General features: G+C 40.9%; 1 protein-coding gene across 15 annotated transcripts in view; it reads right to left on the minus strand.

Annotated features, from left to right (window-relative positions):
* The window catches only part of BIRC6 (baculoviral IAP repeat containing 6), a 364,754-nt gene extending 351,465 nt beyond the window's left edge, over positions 1-13,289 (minus strand). For 14 of the 15 annotated variants that reach the window (XR_002824888.1, XM_023736211.1, XM_023736223.1 and 11 more), the window contains exon 1: positions 12,848-13,158. Coding sequence is in view for 14 of the 15 variants with exons in the window: in XM_023736211.1 (XP_023591979.1) it covers positions 12,848-13,157 (310 nt within the window). In the remaining variant the exon portion in view is untranslated. Of the gene's footprint in view, positions 1-12,847 lie in introns of all 15 variants that reach the window. The other variant, XM_004369572.1, reaches the window with a different exon arrangement.
* Positions 13,290-18,220: the final 4,931 nt, after the last annotated feature.

The raw sequence follows: 18,220 nt of genomic DNA on the forward strand, positions 1-18,220 counted from the left end.
GTTACTGTTACATGAGAAACTATCTGTTCTGTAAGCATTCACCTGAAGTACAATAAAATATTTAAAAAAAAAAAAAAAAAAGTAGTAGCTTTTTGCAATATGTTTTCAATTAATTGATATTTAAAAACATAGTTCCTATCATAATGTTAGCTGCTGTCAGCTTGCCCCTAACTCATGGTAACCCCATGCACAATAGAACAAAACACTGCCTGGTCCTGCATCATCCTTGTGATTGGTTGTGGATCAGACCATTGCAATCCATAGGGTTTTTATTGGCTGATTTTTGGAAGTAAATCGCCAAGACTTTTTTCCTAGTCTGTCTTAGTCTGGAACCTCTGCTGAAACCTATAAATATCATAGCAACAAGCTAGCTTCCATTAACAAATGGGTGGTGGCTACATATGAGGTGGGCTGGCCTCGAATCAAACTTAGGTCTCCTACATGGAAGGCAAGAATTCTACCAATGTACCGCCATAAGAGGGTCCTAAAATTCTGACCTTAAACTGAGAGTTCTAGTACTTAAAAATATGAGAGCCACTGCCCAGAAAGATAAAGTTCAAGATCCTCAGGTTCTCCCATCACTCCCTTCCGCATACTTTACACCAAATTGCTTATAGCAAATATTATTCTGCTTCATTCATCTACTCTTGTTCATGCTGCTCCCTCTACCTGGCTAACTCCTTATCCTTCAAGTCTCAGCTGAGGTGCCACCTGTTCTAGAAAGCTTTCCTAATGGTTAATACAGGGAATCACCTGATATGCTTTAACCAAAAAAAAAGAATAGTATGCCTGAGCTCCATTCCAGGCATATTGATTGAGCTTCAAATTCATCTTATTATTTCCACATGACAAACACTTGTTGAACTGAACTATATAATTAAAAACACCAATACAAAAACTAACATTTATCGAGTGCTTACAGTGGGTCAAGCCGTGTTCTACGTGTATCAGTTTATTTAATTTTTCCAGTAACCCAATTAGTTATATACTAACTATTATCCCTATATTCCCCCACGCATCTGTCAGTTTGTCATACCGTGGACACCTGCATGTTGCTGTGATGCTGGAAGCTATGCCACCAGTATTCAAACACAAGCAAGGTCACCCACAGCAGACAGATTTCAGCTGAGCTTCCAGACTAAGACAGACTAGAAAGAAGGACCTGGCGGTCTACTTCTGGAAAAAAATTAGTCAGTGAAAACCTTATGAATAGCAGAGGAACATTATCTGACATAGTGCCGGAAGATGAGCCCCTCAGGTTGGAAGGCATTCAAAAGATTGGGGAAGAGCTGCCTCCGCAAAGTAGAGTTGACCTTAACGAGTAGAGTCGACCTTAATGATGTGGATGGAGTCAAGCTTTCAGGACCTTCATTTGCTGATGTGGCACAACTCAAAATAAGAACAGCTGCAAACACCCATTAATAACAGGAGCGTGGAATATACGAAGCATGAATCTGGGAAAACTGGAAATCATCAAAAATGAAATGGAACACATAAAAATCGATATCCTAGGCATTAGCAAGCTGAAATGGACTGGTATTGCCCATTTTGGATCAGACAATCATATGGTCTACTATGCCAGGAATGACAGATTGAAGAGAAGTGGTGCTGCATTCATTATCAAAAAGAACATTTCAAGATCTATCCTGAAACACAACAGAACAAAGGAGATACTGCATGGTTTAAAGTCAGGAAAGGTGTGCGTCAGGGTTGTATCCTTTCACCATACTTATTCAATCTGATTGCTGCGCAAGTAAATCAAGAAGCTGGACTATATGAAGAATGTGGCAACAGGAATGAAGGAAGACTCAATGACAACCTGTGTTATGCAGAGGACACAATCTTGCTTGCTGAAAGTGAAGAGGGCTTGAAGCACTTACCGATGAAGATCAAAGGCTACAGCCTTCAGTATGGATTACATCTTAACCTAAAGAAAACAAAAATCCTCACAACTGGACCAATAAGCAACATCATGATAAATGGAGAAAAGACTGAAGTTGTCAAGGATTTCATTTTACTTGGATCCACAATTAACACCCATGGAAGCAGCAATCAAGAAATCAGACCATTCACTGAACTGGGCAAATCTGCTGAAAAAGACCTCTTTAAAGTGTTAAAAAGCAAAGATGTCACTTTAAGGACTAAGGTACACCTGACCCAAACCATGGTGTTTTCAATCGCCGCACATGCATACAAAATCTGGACAATGAATAGGTAAGACAGAAGAAGAACTGACACCTCTGAGTTGTGGTACTGGTGAAGAATACCGAATATATCAAGGACTGCCAAAAGAACTAACAAATCTGTCTTGGAAGAAGTACAGCCAGAATGCTCCTTAGAAGCAAGAATGGTGAAACTTTGTCTCACATACTTTGAACATGTATTCAAGAGGGACCAGTCCCTGAAGGACATCATGCGAAAAACAGGAAGACCCTCAAAGAGACAGACTGACACAGTGGACGAAACAGCAGACTCAAGCATAACAACAATCATGAGGATGGTGCAGGATCAGGCAGTGTTTCACTCTGTTGTACACAGGGTTGCTATGGGTCAGAACCGACTCCACAGCACTTAACAACAACAATGTCCCTATTTTATAGGTGAGGAAAATGAAGCATAGAGAGGTTATGCATCTTGCCTAAGATAACAGCTAATAAATGGTGAATTATAGACTAGAACTCAAATAATTTGGTTCCAGAACCCATATCCTTAACCAGTAGACTAGGCTTCTTCTGTAAATGCCAACGACTTCAAATCTATATTCCCAAATCTTCAAGTGTCAACCCTGAATTTCCAAATGCCTTCTGGATGGTCTTCAAAAACTTCAAAATTACACAACTGAAAACACTACCTCCCTCTCACTTCCCCAACCTTCTCCAATGAAAGCTAGTCACCACATCTTCTTGTATTGCCCATTTGGGTTAATAAACATCATTCATATCCAGTTACCCAAACTAGGAACTTAAGGGTGAGCAATTTTCATCTTGTCAATTTCTCTCATCCCCAAATCTAATAAATCACCAAATTATGCTATTCATACCGCTCTAACTTACATGAGACTCTCATCACCTCTCACATCTGGGCATTAGCTTCCTATCTTTCTAAACACAAATTTGATCATGTCATAACCTCTAACGGCTTCCCACTACGGACATCAAGTCCATACTTCTTAGCAGAATGTATTACAATCTGGTCCTTTCCTGTCTCTCAGCTTCAGGGCTAACCATCCACACATACACCTTAAATGCCAGCCCCGCCACCCACCCACCCACCAAAGACTTCTTCTGTTCTTTGAATGCACCATGTTTTTGAAACCAACATGCTTCTGCAAAGGAAGTATCTTAGCTTAAGATGATCTTCCCTATAGCATTCCCTCCTACTAACTGATCTTTCAAAACCAAAAAACCAAGCCCACTGCCATGGAGTCAATTCTGATTCATGGCGACCCCATGTGTTACAGAGTAAAACTGCTCCATGGGGTCTTCTTCGCTGTAATCTTATGCAAGCAGATTGCCAGACCTTTCTTCTGCAGCACTCACTGCTGGGCGAGTTTAAATCACCAACCTTTAGGTTAGTAGTTGAGCACAAACTATTTGTGCCACCCAGGGACCTTCTCATCTTTCAAAACTGATCATAAATGCTACTTTCTTTGCGATTTCCCTATTTCCCTCAGGCTGAAAAAACTCCCTCCTCTGTGCTCACACAGCATTTTGCACATCTGTATCAAAGTACTTACGACATTATGCTACTGTTTACCTAAAAATATCCATAGCTTGCATTCAAAAATAAAAAATATTGCCTTAATTTTTGTGCCTCTCCCATGCAGTGTGTTCAATAACCAGCTGAATAACTATCAATTAACCAGCTCTTCACATTGCCTTTCTTTTTTTAACAATTTCAAGTTCAAATTAATTTCTACTGTTTATAACTCCCGTATAGTACAAGAATTATTGCTCTTATAATTATTTCTATTAGCTTTCACCCAGCTACATTTACACATGAATGGAAAACTGGAAGAAAATGCTGCAGTTTCAATGGAATACTGTAGCAAAGGCAACTACTGCACTCAGCAATGTTTCAAGTAGGCACTGCTATCACAAGAATAAAGAAAACGTTAGACTTACAGAGCATTTACAATATACCAGGAACTGTTGTAGATGGCTTACATATATTAACTCATTTTAATTCTAACAACCCTATGAGGCAGACCCTATGATTATCTTCACTTTAGAGATGAACTTTCAAGATGACACAGGACAAAGACTTGAACCCAGACTGTTTGGCTCTAGAGTTTGAGTCTTATATTGCCTCACATGATCAATGACTCTAAAATTACTCAAACAAAGACAAAGATAAATTTTCTGCTAGAGCAAAATCATCTCTGAGCACTCAACAGTTAGGAAAACGTGGAAGGTAAATGCAAAAATTGGATAGATACATAGGATCTTAAAAAATAGCAAAACATTAAAAAAACAGATCCTAATATAAATTTATAATTAACTGTAGAAAAGTGTTTTGTTAATAGCAAATCTTTTACATCAATTAGGTCATCAGGTAATATCACTACACTAAAGTCAGTTAGCTGAAACAAAGGGGGCTAAAGTACATACTTGTAGTCCAAAAAGAGATTCTGCCAAATTTAATTTTTTATAAAGAACTCAAATGCACCCAGAAGGCAAAAATGTTCTTGGTGCTGGTGATATCCAAGTCTTTATCATGTTTATTCTCTCTCATAGCAGAACAATTGAGACTAACTAGGAAGGCTGTATGTACACCAAAGTTTATCAGAAATAAGTGGTTTAAATCATTTACAATTTCCATCACTATGAAATCCACAGGGGGATTTTGCCATTTTATCCAAATTAATGCATGTCCAATTCAGAAGCAGCAAGAAAAAATACTCTCTACGACTAAAAAGGTGAGAAGTATGAATGTTATCCATAAAAACCTATGTCTTGAGGACTCTGCAGGCTAACCTAATTAGTTTTCTATATTCCAAAACTTCTTTAAGCAGGCAGCTCTGGGCTTTTAGGTTTGATCAAGAAGCTGTCATACTAGAAAAAAAATTCACCCAATCTGAACTTCACTGCAGCTGGAGTAGAGTACAAAGATTTTGTTCTCATTTATGACCAATGTACAAATTTCTTAAATCAAAGTCAATGTCTATGTGGGAAAAGAAAAACGGAAGACAATTATAAAGAAATGTAAAACTGGACTGTTTGTCTAAAAACCCTAAGAATCTCTGGAGTTACTTTTCCTCTTCTTCACTGTGACAGACTAGAACTCACTTCAGAAAATGAAGAGACATGAACTTTCCCCTACACATATACCACAATATCCACTGGTTAATATCCACACACATAAATATTTATTTATGTACATATTCTACATGAACAAGTGACATATATACAGAAATTAGTAATCCAACATTTTCGACTTCACTCTGACATTTAGCTACACCAATACACTGAAAGATACTTATCCAAATATAGATTATTTGTCATCAACATCTTTATCTCCACCTGTATTTGCATGATATCTACCTATCCTCTGTACAAAAACACACTAAGTCAGTGAACATTTTGAAAGTGACCATGAGAAGCATGGTCATACTAAACACCATAAGGCTCAAGAGAACCGGCACTCACTGAGTACCTACCATATACATGCAAAGCACTGTTAGGCACTTCATACATGTTTTACCATTTAATCTTCACACCATCCTATTAAATATTAACCTTAATTTACAGATGAGGAAGCTGAGGTTCAGGCAGTTTAGACAGAAAAGTGAGTTAGTAAGTGATCAAAACCCAAACCCGTTGCCATCAAGTCGATTCTGACTCATAGTGATCCTACAGGACAGAGTAGAACTGCCCCATAGGGTTTCCAAGGAGTGGCTGGTGGATTCGAACCGCCCATCTTCCAGTTAGCAGCCAATATAATTCAAAATTCAGTACTACCTAACACATAAAGCCCATGCTCTCTAAACACGCCCTAAAAAAAGCCAAACACAAGACAAACTAAAACAAACAATATAAAATTTACTACATATGCCGGGGGGGGGGGGGGGGCAGGGAGCAAGGCTATTTCAGGAAGCGAGAGATAACATCAGCCACCAGTAAGTAAATAATTAAGATAATATTGAATCCATCCACCTACAGTCACCCGATCTTTGACAAGGGCCCAAAGTCCGTCAAACAGGGAAAAGACGGTCTTTTTAACAAATGGTGCTAGCAAAACTGCATGTCCATCTGCAAAAAAAATGGAACAGGACCCATATCTCACACCATACGCAAAAACTAATTCAAGAGGTCCCCGATGGAGCTGGAGAAAAATGTAGAACAAAATTCTAACTCACAAAAAAAGACCAGACTTACTGGCCTCCAAGGGACGGGAGAAACCCCGTGAGTATGGCCCCAGACACCCTTTTAGCTCAGTAATGAAGTCACTCCCGAGGTTCACCGTTCAGCCAAAGACTGGCCAGCCCCATAAAACAAAGCGAGAATAATGGGGCACAAGCGTTCAGGGACAAGGACTAGAATGCAGGAGGGGGCAGGAAAGGTGGTAACAGAAAACCCAAGGTTGAGAAGGGACACTGTTGATACGTTATGGGGTTAACCACTGTCATAAAACAGTATGTGTACTGTTCAATGAGAAACTATTTGTTCTGTAAACCTTCATCTAAAGAACAATTCAAAAAAAAAAAAAAACTAATTTAAAATGGTTCAAAGAACTAAATATAAAGCCAAAAACTATAAAGATTATAGAAGAAAAAAATAGGATCAATGCTAGAGGCCCTAATACACAGCATTAAGCATTAACAGGATAGAAACCATAACTAACAACACACAAACTCCAGAAGCTAAGCTAGATAACTGGGATCTTCTAAAAATTAAACACTTATGCTCGTGAAAAGACTTCACCAAAAGAGTAAAAAATGAACCTACTGACTGGGAAAAAATTTTTGGCTATGACAAATGCAACAAAGGTCTAATCTCTAAAATCTACAAGAAAATCCAACACCTCTACAACAAAAAGACAAATAATCAAATTAAAAAATGGGCAAAACAAATGAACAGACACTTCACCAAAGACATTAAAGTGGCTAACAGACACATGAGGAAATGCTCATGATCCCTAGCCATTAGAGAAATGCAAATCAAAACCACAACGAAATACCATCTCATCCCAGCATTACTGGCACAAATCAAAAAAAGAGAAAATAACAAATGTTGGAGAGGCTGCAGGGAGATCGGAACTCTTATGCACTGCTGGTGGGAATGCAAAATGATACAACCATTTTGGAAAATGATATGGCGCTTCCTTAGAAAGCTAAAAATAGAAATACCATACAATCCTGCAATCCTGCTCCTAGGAATATATCCTAGAGAAATAAGAGTCATCACACGAATAGATATATGCACACCCATGTTCACTGCAGCATTGTTCACAATAGCAAAGGAGATGGAAACAACGTAGACGCCCATCAACAGATGAATGGATAAACAAACTATGGCACATACGCAAAACGGAGTACTACCCAACGATAAAGAACAATGATGAATCTGCAAAACATCTCACAACATGGATGAATCCGGAGGGCATTATGCTGAGTGAAATAAGTCAATCACAAAAGGACAAATATTGTATGAGACTGCTACTATAAAAACTCTTGAAAAGGCTTACACACACACAAAGAAACAATCTTTGATGGTTAGGAGGGAGGGGAGGGAAAAACACTAAATACACAATAGATAAGTGGTAACTTTGGTGAAGGGTAAGACAATACACAATACTGGGGAAGCCAGCACAACTTGTACAAGACCAGGTCATGGAAGCTCCATAGACCATCCAAACTCCCTGAGGGACAGAATTGCTGGAGTGAGGGCTGTGGGGACCATGGTCTTGGGGGAACACCTAGCTCAACTGGCATAACATAGTTTATAAAGGAAATGTTCTACTTTGGTGAGTAGCATCTGGGGTCTTAAAAGCCTGCAGGCAACCATCTAAGATATAAGATACTCCACTGGTCTCACACTTTTGGAAGCAAGGGAGAATGAAGAAAACTAAAGATATAAGGGAAAGATTAGTCCAAAGGACTAATGGAACACAACTACCATGGCCTCCACCAGACCGAGTCCAGTACAACTAGATGGTGCCCAGCTATCAGCACTGACTGCTCTGACAGGGATCACAATATAGAGTCCCATATAGAGCTGGAGATAAATGCAGAACAAAATTCTAACTCAAAGAGGAAGACTAGACTTACTGGCCTGACAGAGACTGGAGAAATCCCAAGAGTATGGCCCCCAGACACCCTTTTAGCTCAGTAATGAAGTCACTCCTGAGGTTCACCCTTCAGCCAAGATTACATAGGCCCATAGAACAAAATGAGACTTAGGGGGCACACCAGCCCAGAGGCAGGGGCTGGAGGGCAAGAAGGGACAGGAAAAGTGTTAATGGGGAACCCAAGGTCGAGGAGGAGAGTGTTGACATGTTGTGGGGTTGTTGACCAATACCATGGAACAATGTGTGTACTGACTGATAAGAAGCGAGTTTGTTCTGTGGACCTTCTTCTAAAGTACAATAAAAAATTAATAATACAGTATTGAACAAATTACCAATATCTTACTCTTATATCAAAGCAAAAACTAGATGATGTGTTCTGCAAGATGCTAATAGGTTGTAAATTGGAAAAAAATCCTAGAGGTTCAAATTTTGGGTTAAGTTCAAAAGACTTAACAGAGAATATCAAAAAGGTTTAAGGAAAAAAAAAATAATAAGGATATTTACAGGGACTAGCAAGTAGATAACAGAATATTTTTTAAACACTTCATTGCACAGTAAGTACACTGTTCTAAACACTTGACATGTATTAAAATTAAATCCTCACGATTGGTACAATTATCATCCCCCATTTTGCAAATGGGGAAACTGGAACAAAGGCATTAAGTAATTTACTCAAGGCTACACAGTTAATGAACTGCAAAGACGGGATCTTAACCCAAGCAATCTGGTTCTAGAGCCAGGCTCCTTCCTAGATATGCTAAATTGCATGAAGGAAACAACAACTACAGATAGGGGCAGATCTAATAATATGAGCAGTATGCTCTAGCGAAGTACACAGAACTCCAAAGTCAAGGAATATGTTTCTTTAGCAATTAGCATGTAAAAAAGCATCCATTTAACATACCTACTGGCATACATACATCAAATAAAAAATATTTTTTGAGTTAGTATTTTGAACTAGGTATCCTGGGGAGGGAATGTAAGCAAGTAGAATATAAAGAAACATCACGTATTTACAAAAAGCTAAATAAAATGGAATTTAAATAGTTCAAGACAGCAGAAAACATGCCACAAATATTAAAAGTTGCCTGAATTACCAGAACAGATAGTTGTCGTTGGTTGCCGATGAGTCAATTCCAACTCATAGCAGTCCCATGTGTGCAGAGTAGAAGTGCACTCCATAGGGTTTTCAAAACCGTGACCTTTCAGAAGCAGATCGCCAGGCCGTACTTCCAAGGCGCCTCTGGATTCGGATCGCCAACCTTTTGGACAATATATGCTGGGGATCCAGAGGCTCACTTCAGGCTAAAGGGATCATGAGGCTAAAGGGATCGTGAACCTAAGATCTGCTCTAGGTCTTGAAAAATGGGTAATATTTGTTTCATTAACTAGAGAGAACTGGTGCATTCCAAGAAACAGCAAACTATTATAGTTGGGAAAAGAGGTTAAATGAACCAGTTTCACAAAATAAAATAGGGAGACAATGCTAGAGAGGTTGGTAGAGGCCGGATCATGGAGGTCACTGAATAGCAGGCCAAAGAATCAGTTCAGAAATCTTAACTTTTAAACACTAACAGGAAGCAAATACTTTGCTTTATTCCTAACCTATATATATCTGATAGCTCTTAATCTAGTTAAAGTATATTTATAAACATTTTATGCCAGATACAGATCATCTGAAGACATGTACTAGTAGACATAGTTACAAAGTCACCATTTTTGTGATCCAGAATACATACACTGTACATACAAGTCCTGTTCCCATCCTGCAATTTCCAATCTACACTAGTAGGTTACCCATAACCCTATAAACTGAACTCCATGAATCCATAAGATCCATACTCTATCACTCAGTAAAGTTCTATATGGTTACAAGGGTTTTCATTCCATTCTTTATCCAACAAAGATGTCTTTCATCTGTGGTAGAAAGGAAGGTGGCTCCTTGACCACGAATTGAAAAGAGGGGTCATGTCAGGACGAGGGTCCCTAATGGCACCTTCTCCCCACTCATTTACAGGACTGTTATCTTCTATTAACCATTAAAAACAGACCTATTAAATACCTATATATTCCATGCAAAACATAAAATGCTGCATTACCTCCACAATTATCTGTATAGATTATGTATACAACCTCCGGTAATTATCATTAATAATAAATTTCACTCCTCATATATAAAAACATTTCAGGATTTATCCATTGTTACTTTTAAAAACTATCTATAATCTTTTTATTTTGTTTACCATAAATTCTTCTACGTATTTTTAATAACATAGTTAATCCTTGATGCATGGACATCTGCAATTTAAGAGACCAACCCCACAATTATCTAATTCTCCTAACACAGCCCAACTAAATTATCCCAAATCAGTGCTGTGTTTTATGCTTCTACATTTACACTTCTATTATATACCTAAAACCCTCCCCTTATGTAATCTACCACTAGAGTATTTTCTTTCCTTCCATGTACAAGCACATACATACATATCCAGTTTCCTGAACGATTTTGAACAAACCCTGGCGTACATTTTCTCAAAACAGGTTCCGGACAGAAAAAGCACCCCATGAAACCTCCTTCTATCCAAAACACTTCATAAACACTAATTCAAAGTTTAAAATCATGAAACGCAATATTAGATATCAAGGGTACGTACAAGTACTAAAAAGTACAGACATGTATGAAAATCATAAAACAAATTAAGGATAATGTGTATGGGGGAAAGAGGATTGGAAGAATTCAATCCAGGAGAGACAGAGAAGGCTGCTTCAATTTTATTTGTAATATTTTATTTCTTAAGCTAAGTGGGGGGGTGCATGATTGTTCACTGTATTATTCTTTATCCCTTTTCACATCTGAAATACTTTACCAAAACCAAACCAAACCCATTTCCGTAAAGTTGAATTCCTACTCATAGCAACCCTACAGGGCAGAAGAGAACACAGTTTCCAAGGCTGTAATCTTTACGGAAGCAGACTGCCACATCTTTCTCTGCAGAGTGGCTGGTGGGTTTGAACCACCAAACTTTCAGTTAGCAGCAGAGTGCTTAACCACTGTACCACCCGGGCTCCCTACGTATTATTCTTTATGCCTTTTCATATCTGAAATACTTTAAGTGAGTTTAAAAAGAAAGATATCCAATTACTAATGAATACATCCCTCTCATACAGAGTGACAAGCTGTTATGTCAAAAGCAATTGCTTGTTGCTACATCTGGGACGTCCCACCTGTATTTTACCTATGCTAACAAAGAAAAAAATCACAAACTTACAACCGAAAGCTTTCTCTTAGATATATCTCTTAGGCATATTCTAGGTTTATACTCCCTAACTATACAGATTCCAATTCTTTCAGAATCCTCACATCAAAAAAAAAATTAACATCCCTAATTTCATCTTTGCATCCCTAAATTGTCATTTACTTTTATAACTGCTTTATTACTCACACAGTAAACTAGAATAACTATTTTTCCATATTTGTCTATGTTAAAATATATGTGACTTGGTAAATCACATAACTACTTCCACTTGGCTAAATGCATACAGTCTAACTCACGTACTAACTTTTCAATCTTTACTTATAATATCTTAGTTAAGTCACTCATCATTTAATCATAAATGTCACCTCAGCCAAAAATAATAGACAAGGCAATTCCAGAACCCTCCAGTCCACAGTGTTCACCTCACGCATACTATAAAGTCCTGTCCCTAGACCAATGTTTATACCTCCCAAAATTGCTCTCTTGCAATGATGAGACTCAGACATACGCCAGAATCCCAACTTCCGGCTGCCTGTGGCAAAACACGTAGAGAGGGCCTGAGATTTCACCTAATTACAAACCCAAAGGAATCTCTATGTCACACACCGAAGGTCCTGAGTTTCTCGTCACTTGGGGGTAAAACTTAGAAGTTCCAAGCTAGCAGACAGGTCTTGTCTTCTTTGGCGTCCGCCAGAGTCTTACAGTCGTCGGCGGAGCAGTTTAGGCCCCTGGCCCGCCTACTTCTCTCCCCACCCCCACTCCAGGCCCACCCCCATCCCACACCAGCGCGAAGCCCGCGGGGGGATCCCGGTACCTGCGGGACCTGTGAATCGCAGAGTATCTAACTCTCCGGGAGGGGAGGGCTCGGATGCCGACTCCGACGCTCCCCGCCCCTGGTCACCAGACTCACGCCACGATCAACCTTCTCACCTTTGGCTGTCTCATCTAGCAGAGGCAGTGCCGACACCTTCTCCACGACCTCCCCAGGGGCCTGGCCTTCCCGGTGCCGAACTCCCAGGCCTCCTCACCTCTCCCATAGGAACAACCCAAACCGGACGCTCGAGGCCCAAAAGGCAACTCCCACCCCTCCTCGACTCGCCGGTCTGTTCTTCCCAGCTGCAGCCGCCGAAAAAGCCAAGTCCTAAAGTCCTCCTCCACCAGCTTCTGGGCCACCCTTCTCCACAGCCAGGCCTGAGCCCCAGCCCTGCCCTCCCGCCACCCCTGCCCTTCCGCCACCCCTCCTCTGAAAGGCCTGGCCAAACCCCGCGGCAGGCACTGCCCGCCGCCGGTCGCACACCCACCGCTGAGCGCCGAGGCCTGCAAGGTGGCCCCCGAGGTGCCGTCGATTACTTTAATGGTCCCACGAGTGGTGACGGCCAGGATGGCGTTGAGCGCCGGGTGGTAGGAGAGGCTGTGCAGCCCGTCGGCGTCGCAGCGCATGCAGCCGTCCCGCAGCACCAGCCACTCCGAGACCCCAGCCGCGCCCGCCCCCGAGGAGCAGCCCGGGGCCGAGGCCGTAGCCGCCATCTTCCGGCCTGCGCTCAGCACAATCACACTGGGAAGCGGCTCAGTGACAGTCCCGGGAGGCGCAGCACCACCGCCAGTCACCATCCGGGCCAGGGGGCAAGCGGAGCGCGTTAGCCGGAAGTGAAGTCAGGCGCCGGCACGCACGCGGGACGTTCGCCACCCGCCCTCAAGGGCCGAGCTCCGGGAAAGACTCGTCGGGGAGAGGGAGGAGGAGGGGAAAGAGGCGGGACCCGGGTCGGGGGCGGGAAGCAAACGGCTGGAGCATGCGCGGGAGTGCTCTCGCGTGCCACGCGCCCCAGGTTTCGCCAGCTTCGGGTCAGCTGCGTCCTACCTTCTTCCGGCGAGTCCCGGTAGTGGCTGCCGCCTGAGCTCTGTCCCGGTTTCCCTGTCCTTGAGAAGGGATATTTGTGTATTTCCGCTAGGCGGGGACACTGGCCCGCGTGACCTGCCAGGGACACCCTGAGGCCTTCTGCTGCGGATCCAGCTGCACCAGGACTTCCCAGCAGGCGCGGTCCAGATGTGCAGCGGTGGCTGTAAGGAGACCTCTGTATTTGGATACTGGCTGTCGTCTCTGTAAACAGTCTGAGAAACCTCTAGTCTGGACGTGGAGGAACCGAACAATCTCCCCAAGCCCATACATACTTCAACGCTCTTCCCCACCCCCAACACCAAATCTTTTTCTTGAACAAAAGTGCCAGATAAGAGATGCTGAAGGCGTATATATAGTTAAGCATAGTTTCTTTATTCACATTCCAAAAAACTCAAGTTATACGACTTGTTAATAGGTGTGTGGGGACGCTGGGGGGCAAAAAGGACTCTGGTCGAGTAAATATACTAAATGCATCCTTACATATCCCCCTTGGAACAATAGCAGTGCATTATTTTTTATAACTTTTATTGTGAAATAATTATTAGATTCACAGGTAGTTACAAATACAGTACAGACCTTTGTGGTCTTCCTCTCCAAAATCCGTAGGCCCTCTCTGTGAGAAAAACTGGACAATCCAAACTGAAGGACGCTACTAACCACTACTCTAAAAAGCTAGTAAAAAGACGCCCTGTGCGTGTAGGTCAATTGGCATAACAAAGTTTATTAAAAAAAGTTCTGCATCCCACTTTGGTGAGTGGCATCTGGGGTCTTAAAAGCTTGTGAGCGGCCATCTAAGATGCATAAATTGGTCCCAACCCACCTGGAGTAAAGGAGAATGAAGAACACCAAAGACACAAGGAAAATATTAGCCCAAGAGACAGAAAGGGCCACATAAACCACAGACTCCATCAGCCTGAGACCAGAAGAACTACATAGTGCCTGGCTACTACCAATGACCGTCCTGACAGGGAACACAGCAGAGTGTCCCTGATGGAGCAGGAGAAAAGTACGGAGCAGAACTCAAATTCACCGAAAAAGACCAGACATAATGGACTGACCAAGACTGGAGGAACCATCGAAGCCGTGGCCCCTGGACGCTCTGTTAATCCAGAGCTACAAACATTCCTGAAGCCCACTCTTCAGACAAAGATTAGACTGGACTGTAAAACATCAAATAATACTCATGAAGAGTGTGTTTCTTAGTTCAAGCACCTATGCGAGACCAAATGGGCGGCTCCTGTCCAGAGGCAGGATGGGAAGGCAGGAAGGGATATGAACTGGTTGGATGGACCCGGGAAACCCAGAGTGGAAAGGGGGTATGTGCTGTCATATTGTAGGGATTGCAACGAGTGTCACATAATAATATGTGTATAAATTTTTGTACAAGAAATTAACTTGAGCTGTAAATTTTCACCTAAAGCACAATAATACAAAAAAATTATCACAGGGAACATCTAGCTCAATTGGCATAACACAGTTTATAAAGACAATGTTCTACATTTACCTTGGTGAGTAGTGTCTGGGGTCTTAAAAGCCTGTGAGCAGCCATCTAAGATACTCTACTGGTCTCATCCCTTCGGGAGCAAGGGAGAGTGAAGAGAACAGGATACAAGGAAAAGATTAGTCCGAAGGACTAATGGACCACAGCTACCAAGGCCTCCACCAGACTAAGTCCAGTACAGCTAGATGGTACCCGGCTACCACCACTGACTGCTCTGACCAGGATCCCAGCAGAGGGTTCTGGACAGAGCTGGAGAAGATGTAGAACAAAATTCTAACTCACAAAAAAAAAAAAGACCAGATTTACTGGCCTAAAGGAGACTGGAGAAACCCCAAGAGTATGGCCCCCAGACACCCTTTTAGCTCAGTGGCGAAGTCATTTCCGAGGTTCACCGTTCAGCCAGGGAGTGGACAGCCCCATAAAACCAAATGGGACTAATGAGGCACAGCAGTCCAGGGACAAGGGCCAGAAGGCAGAAGGGGACGGGAAAGCTGGTGATAGGGAACCCAAGGTTGAGTAAGGATAGTGTTGATGTGTTGTGAGGTTGTTAACCATTGTCATAGGGCAACATGTGTACTAACTGTTAAATGAGAAACTATTTTGTTCTGTAAGCCTTCATCTAAAGTGAGAATAGCAGCACATTTGGAAGAGCATATGTGCATGTAGAAATTTTTGAAATGGTGTATCTTTGGCTATGTATTTTTTCACCAAAAAAAAGGTCGAGAGGGGAGAGGGTTGACATGTTGTGGGGTTGTTAACCAATGTCATAAAACAATATGTGTACTACTGTTTCATGAGAAACTATTTGTTCTGTAAGCCCTCACCTGAAGTACAATAAAAAAAAAATTATCAGAATAAAAATGAGAGCTGCATTTCAAAAAAAAAAAGAGGTCTCATGTACCCTTCACCTAGTTTCCCCCAATGTTACATAATTATAGTACAATATCAAAAGCAGAAATTTGACATTTGTATGATGTGCATGTATAGTTCTATCTCCTTTTATCAGGTGTAGAGTCATGCACCATAATCAAGTTACAGAGCTATTCCATTACTGCAAAGCTCTTCCTCCTTGCTACCCCTTTATAATCACACCCACCTGCCTCCCCCTCCATCAACATCCCTAACCCCTTCCATTAAAAACAAACGAACAAAAACTTTTACTTTGTTTAACCCAGCATTTCCCAAACTTATGTGATCATGAAGTGCTTTTTCTCTTAATGTTTTTTAACAACCAAAGAGCACATTTTGGGAAACACTTATCTCATTCATTTCCCTTATTTTGTTATGAGTAAACTGAGGATGCCAGATGAAGGGAAATGACTTGAGCAAAGTCCAACTAGCAAAAACATACTGTTGTGGGCTGTGAGACATAGGTACTCAACCAGTTAGCTGTATGTGTTTGGGAATGTTGCATTATCTCAAAACCCTAGTTTTCTATAAAAACTAATCAAAGTCTTATGAGGATTAACAATCCTTTAAAAAATGTGTAGCATAGCATCTGACATATAGTAGATGCTCCACAAAAGTTAATTTGTCTTCTAACATTCCTGCAGATTTACTTCAGGAAATCTTCATGGACTATTTCAATTAAATTTTAAGCCTCTTTATTCATTTCCAAATTTGTATTCATTCCATTTTGAAATGGCAAAATATTCCATTTTTATCTGATGTTGGAAGGCAATATAATAAAGTGGGGGAAATACCCAAGTATTGAAGTCTGCATGAATATCTGATTTTGAGTCACAGTGTCATCATTTATCAGCTCTATCTATGACATTGGGCAAGTCACTTATGCATTCTGAGAATGTTTCCTTGAGTGTCAAATAGAATAAAATTATTCACCCTACTTACCTAATTTTCTTATGAGTACTTTTGAAGGTACTTGTAAACTGTAAAAATGGAAGCACAGAGAGGTTGAATGGCTTGTCCAAGGTCTTAAAGCCTGTGGGGTGGGGGTAGCAGCAAGCAAGATTTTGAAGTCACGCATTTGACTCCAGGCTCATACTTTTAACCACCTAACCATGCTCAAAGCTACAGTCCTTGAGGTAAAAGAGTGCAAATAATCAAATCTAAATGTAGCTAGGATATTCTTCTAAAGAGTTTTTTAAATCTTCAAGATATAAGTAGAAACTGTAAAAACCATCATTTCCAATTTTTTCTCTCTCAAGACTCCTTTGAGCCAAACTTCTAGACTGCTTTCACCTGTAAACAAGCATTTATCAAAGTTAATTACCCAAATGTCCTGAAAGAAAACATTACAATAACCACAGAAATTTAGGAAACAACTCCCCTTATGTTCCTCGTTTTGGGAGATTTATAATAGAGATTAGCATATCAAAAGCTTTGAGAACTCCTGTTATAAGGAATCCTATTTAAACCTTCTTAACCAACATTTTGAAAACTCATTTGACCATAAAAAAGCCAAACAAACCAAACCCATTGTCATCAAGTAGATTCTGAACTGCCTCATAGGGTTTCCAAGAAGTAGCTGGTGGATTTGAACCGCCAACTTTTTGGTTAGCAGCCGAGCCTTTAACTACTACACTACCAAGACTCCCATTTGACCAAGGAAACCTGCAAAACCGGTGTTTCAGACAGCACTTTTTGGGAAATATTTTGTAACTTGTTACTTGTTTTTTTGAATATATATTTTTGTTTGAGCGCTTGCTGAGATCTCAAAGACTACAATTAACAGGTTCAGGACCCAGGTTCAGGTACCTTGATTTGAAATGACGTAAAAATGCAACTGGGCAAGACTGGGTGTAATTCAACATAAACTGTGTTTTTCATGTTTCTTCATGTGGTATTGAGAGCAAACACCCACAACATTGAAAAATGTACTGATTTCCATGTCTAGTCTATTTTGAAGTGATGATTTTTTTTGGTCCTCCAACCAAACCATTTTCTGCATGGTGATGGTTGCCTGAAGGAAGTAGAAATTTCCATTTACAATCATTCTGGAAAAAGGAAGTTGATAGAATAGGAAATGTGTACTCAGAAAGCAGTCCTGATTGACACAGAAAAGGTATTTGACAAAATTCAACGGCCAAGGGAGAAAATAATTGGAAATCATATATCTGATAAGGTATTAATATCCAGAATCTATGAAGAATTCTTACAACACAAGAATCTAATTTAAAAATGGTCAAAGAACTTGAATAGATATTTCTCCAAAGATATACCCGTGGCCAATAAGCACATGGAAAGATACTTGATGTCATTAGTCATTTCCCACTGCTGTGGAGTAGATTCCAACTCACAGCGATGCTATAGGGC

This window comes from Trichechus manatus, unplaced genomic scaffold, assembly GCF_000243295.1.
Source record: "Trichechus manatus latirostris isolate Lorelei unplaced genomic scaffold, TriManLat1.0 scaffold00005, whole genome shotgun sequence".
NCBI classification, from domain to species: domain Eukaryota; kingdom Metazoa; phylum Chordata; class Mammalia; order Sirenia; family Trichechidae; genus Trichechus; species Trichechus manatus.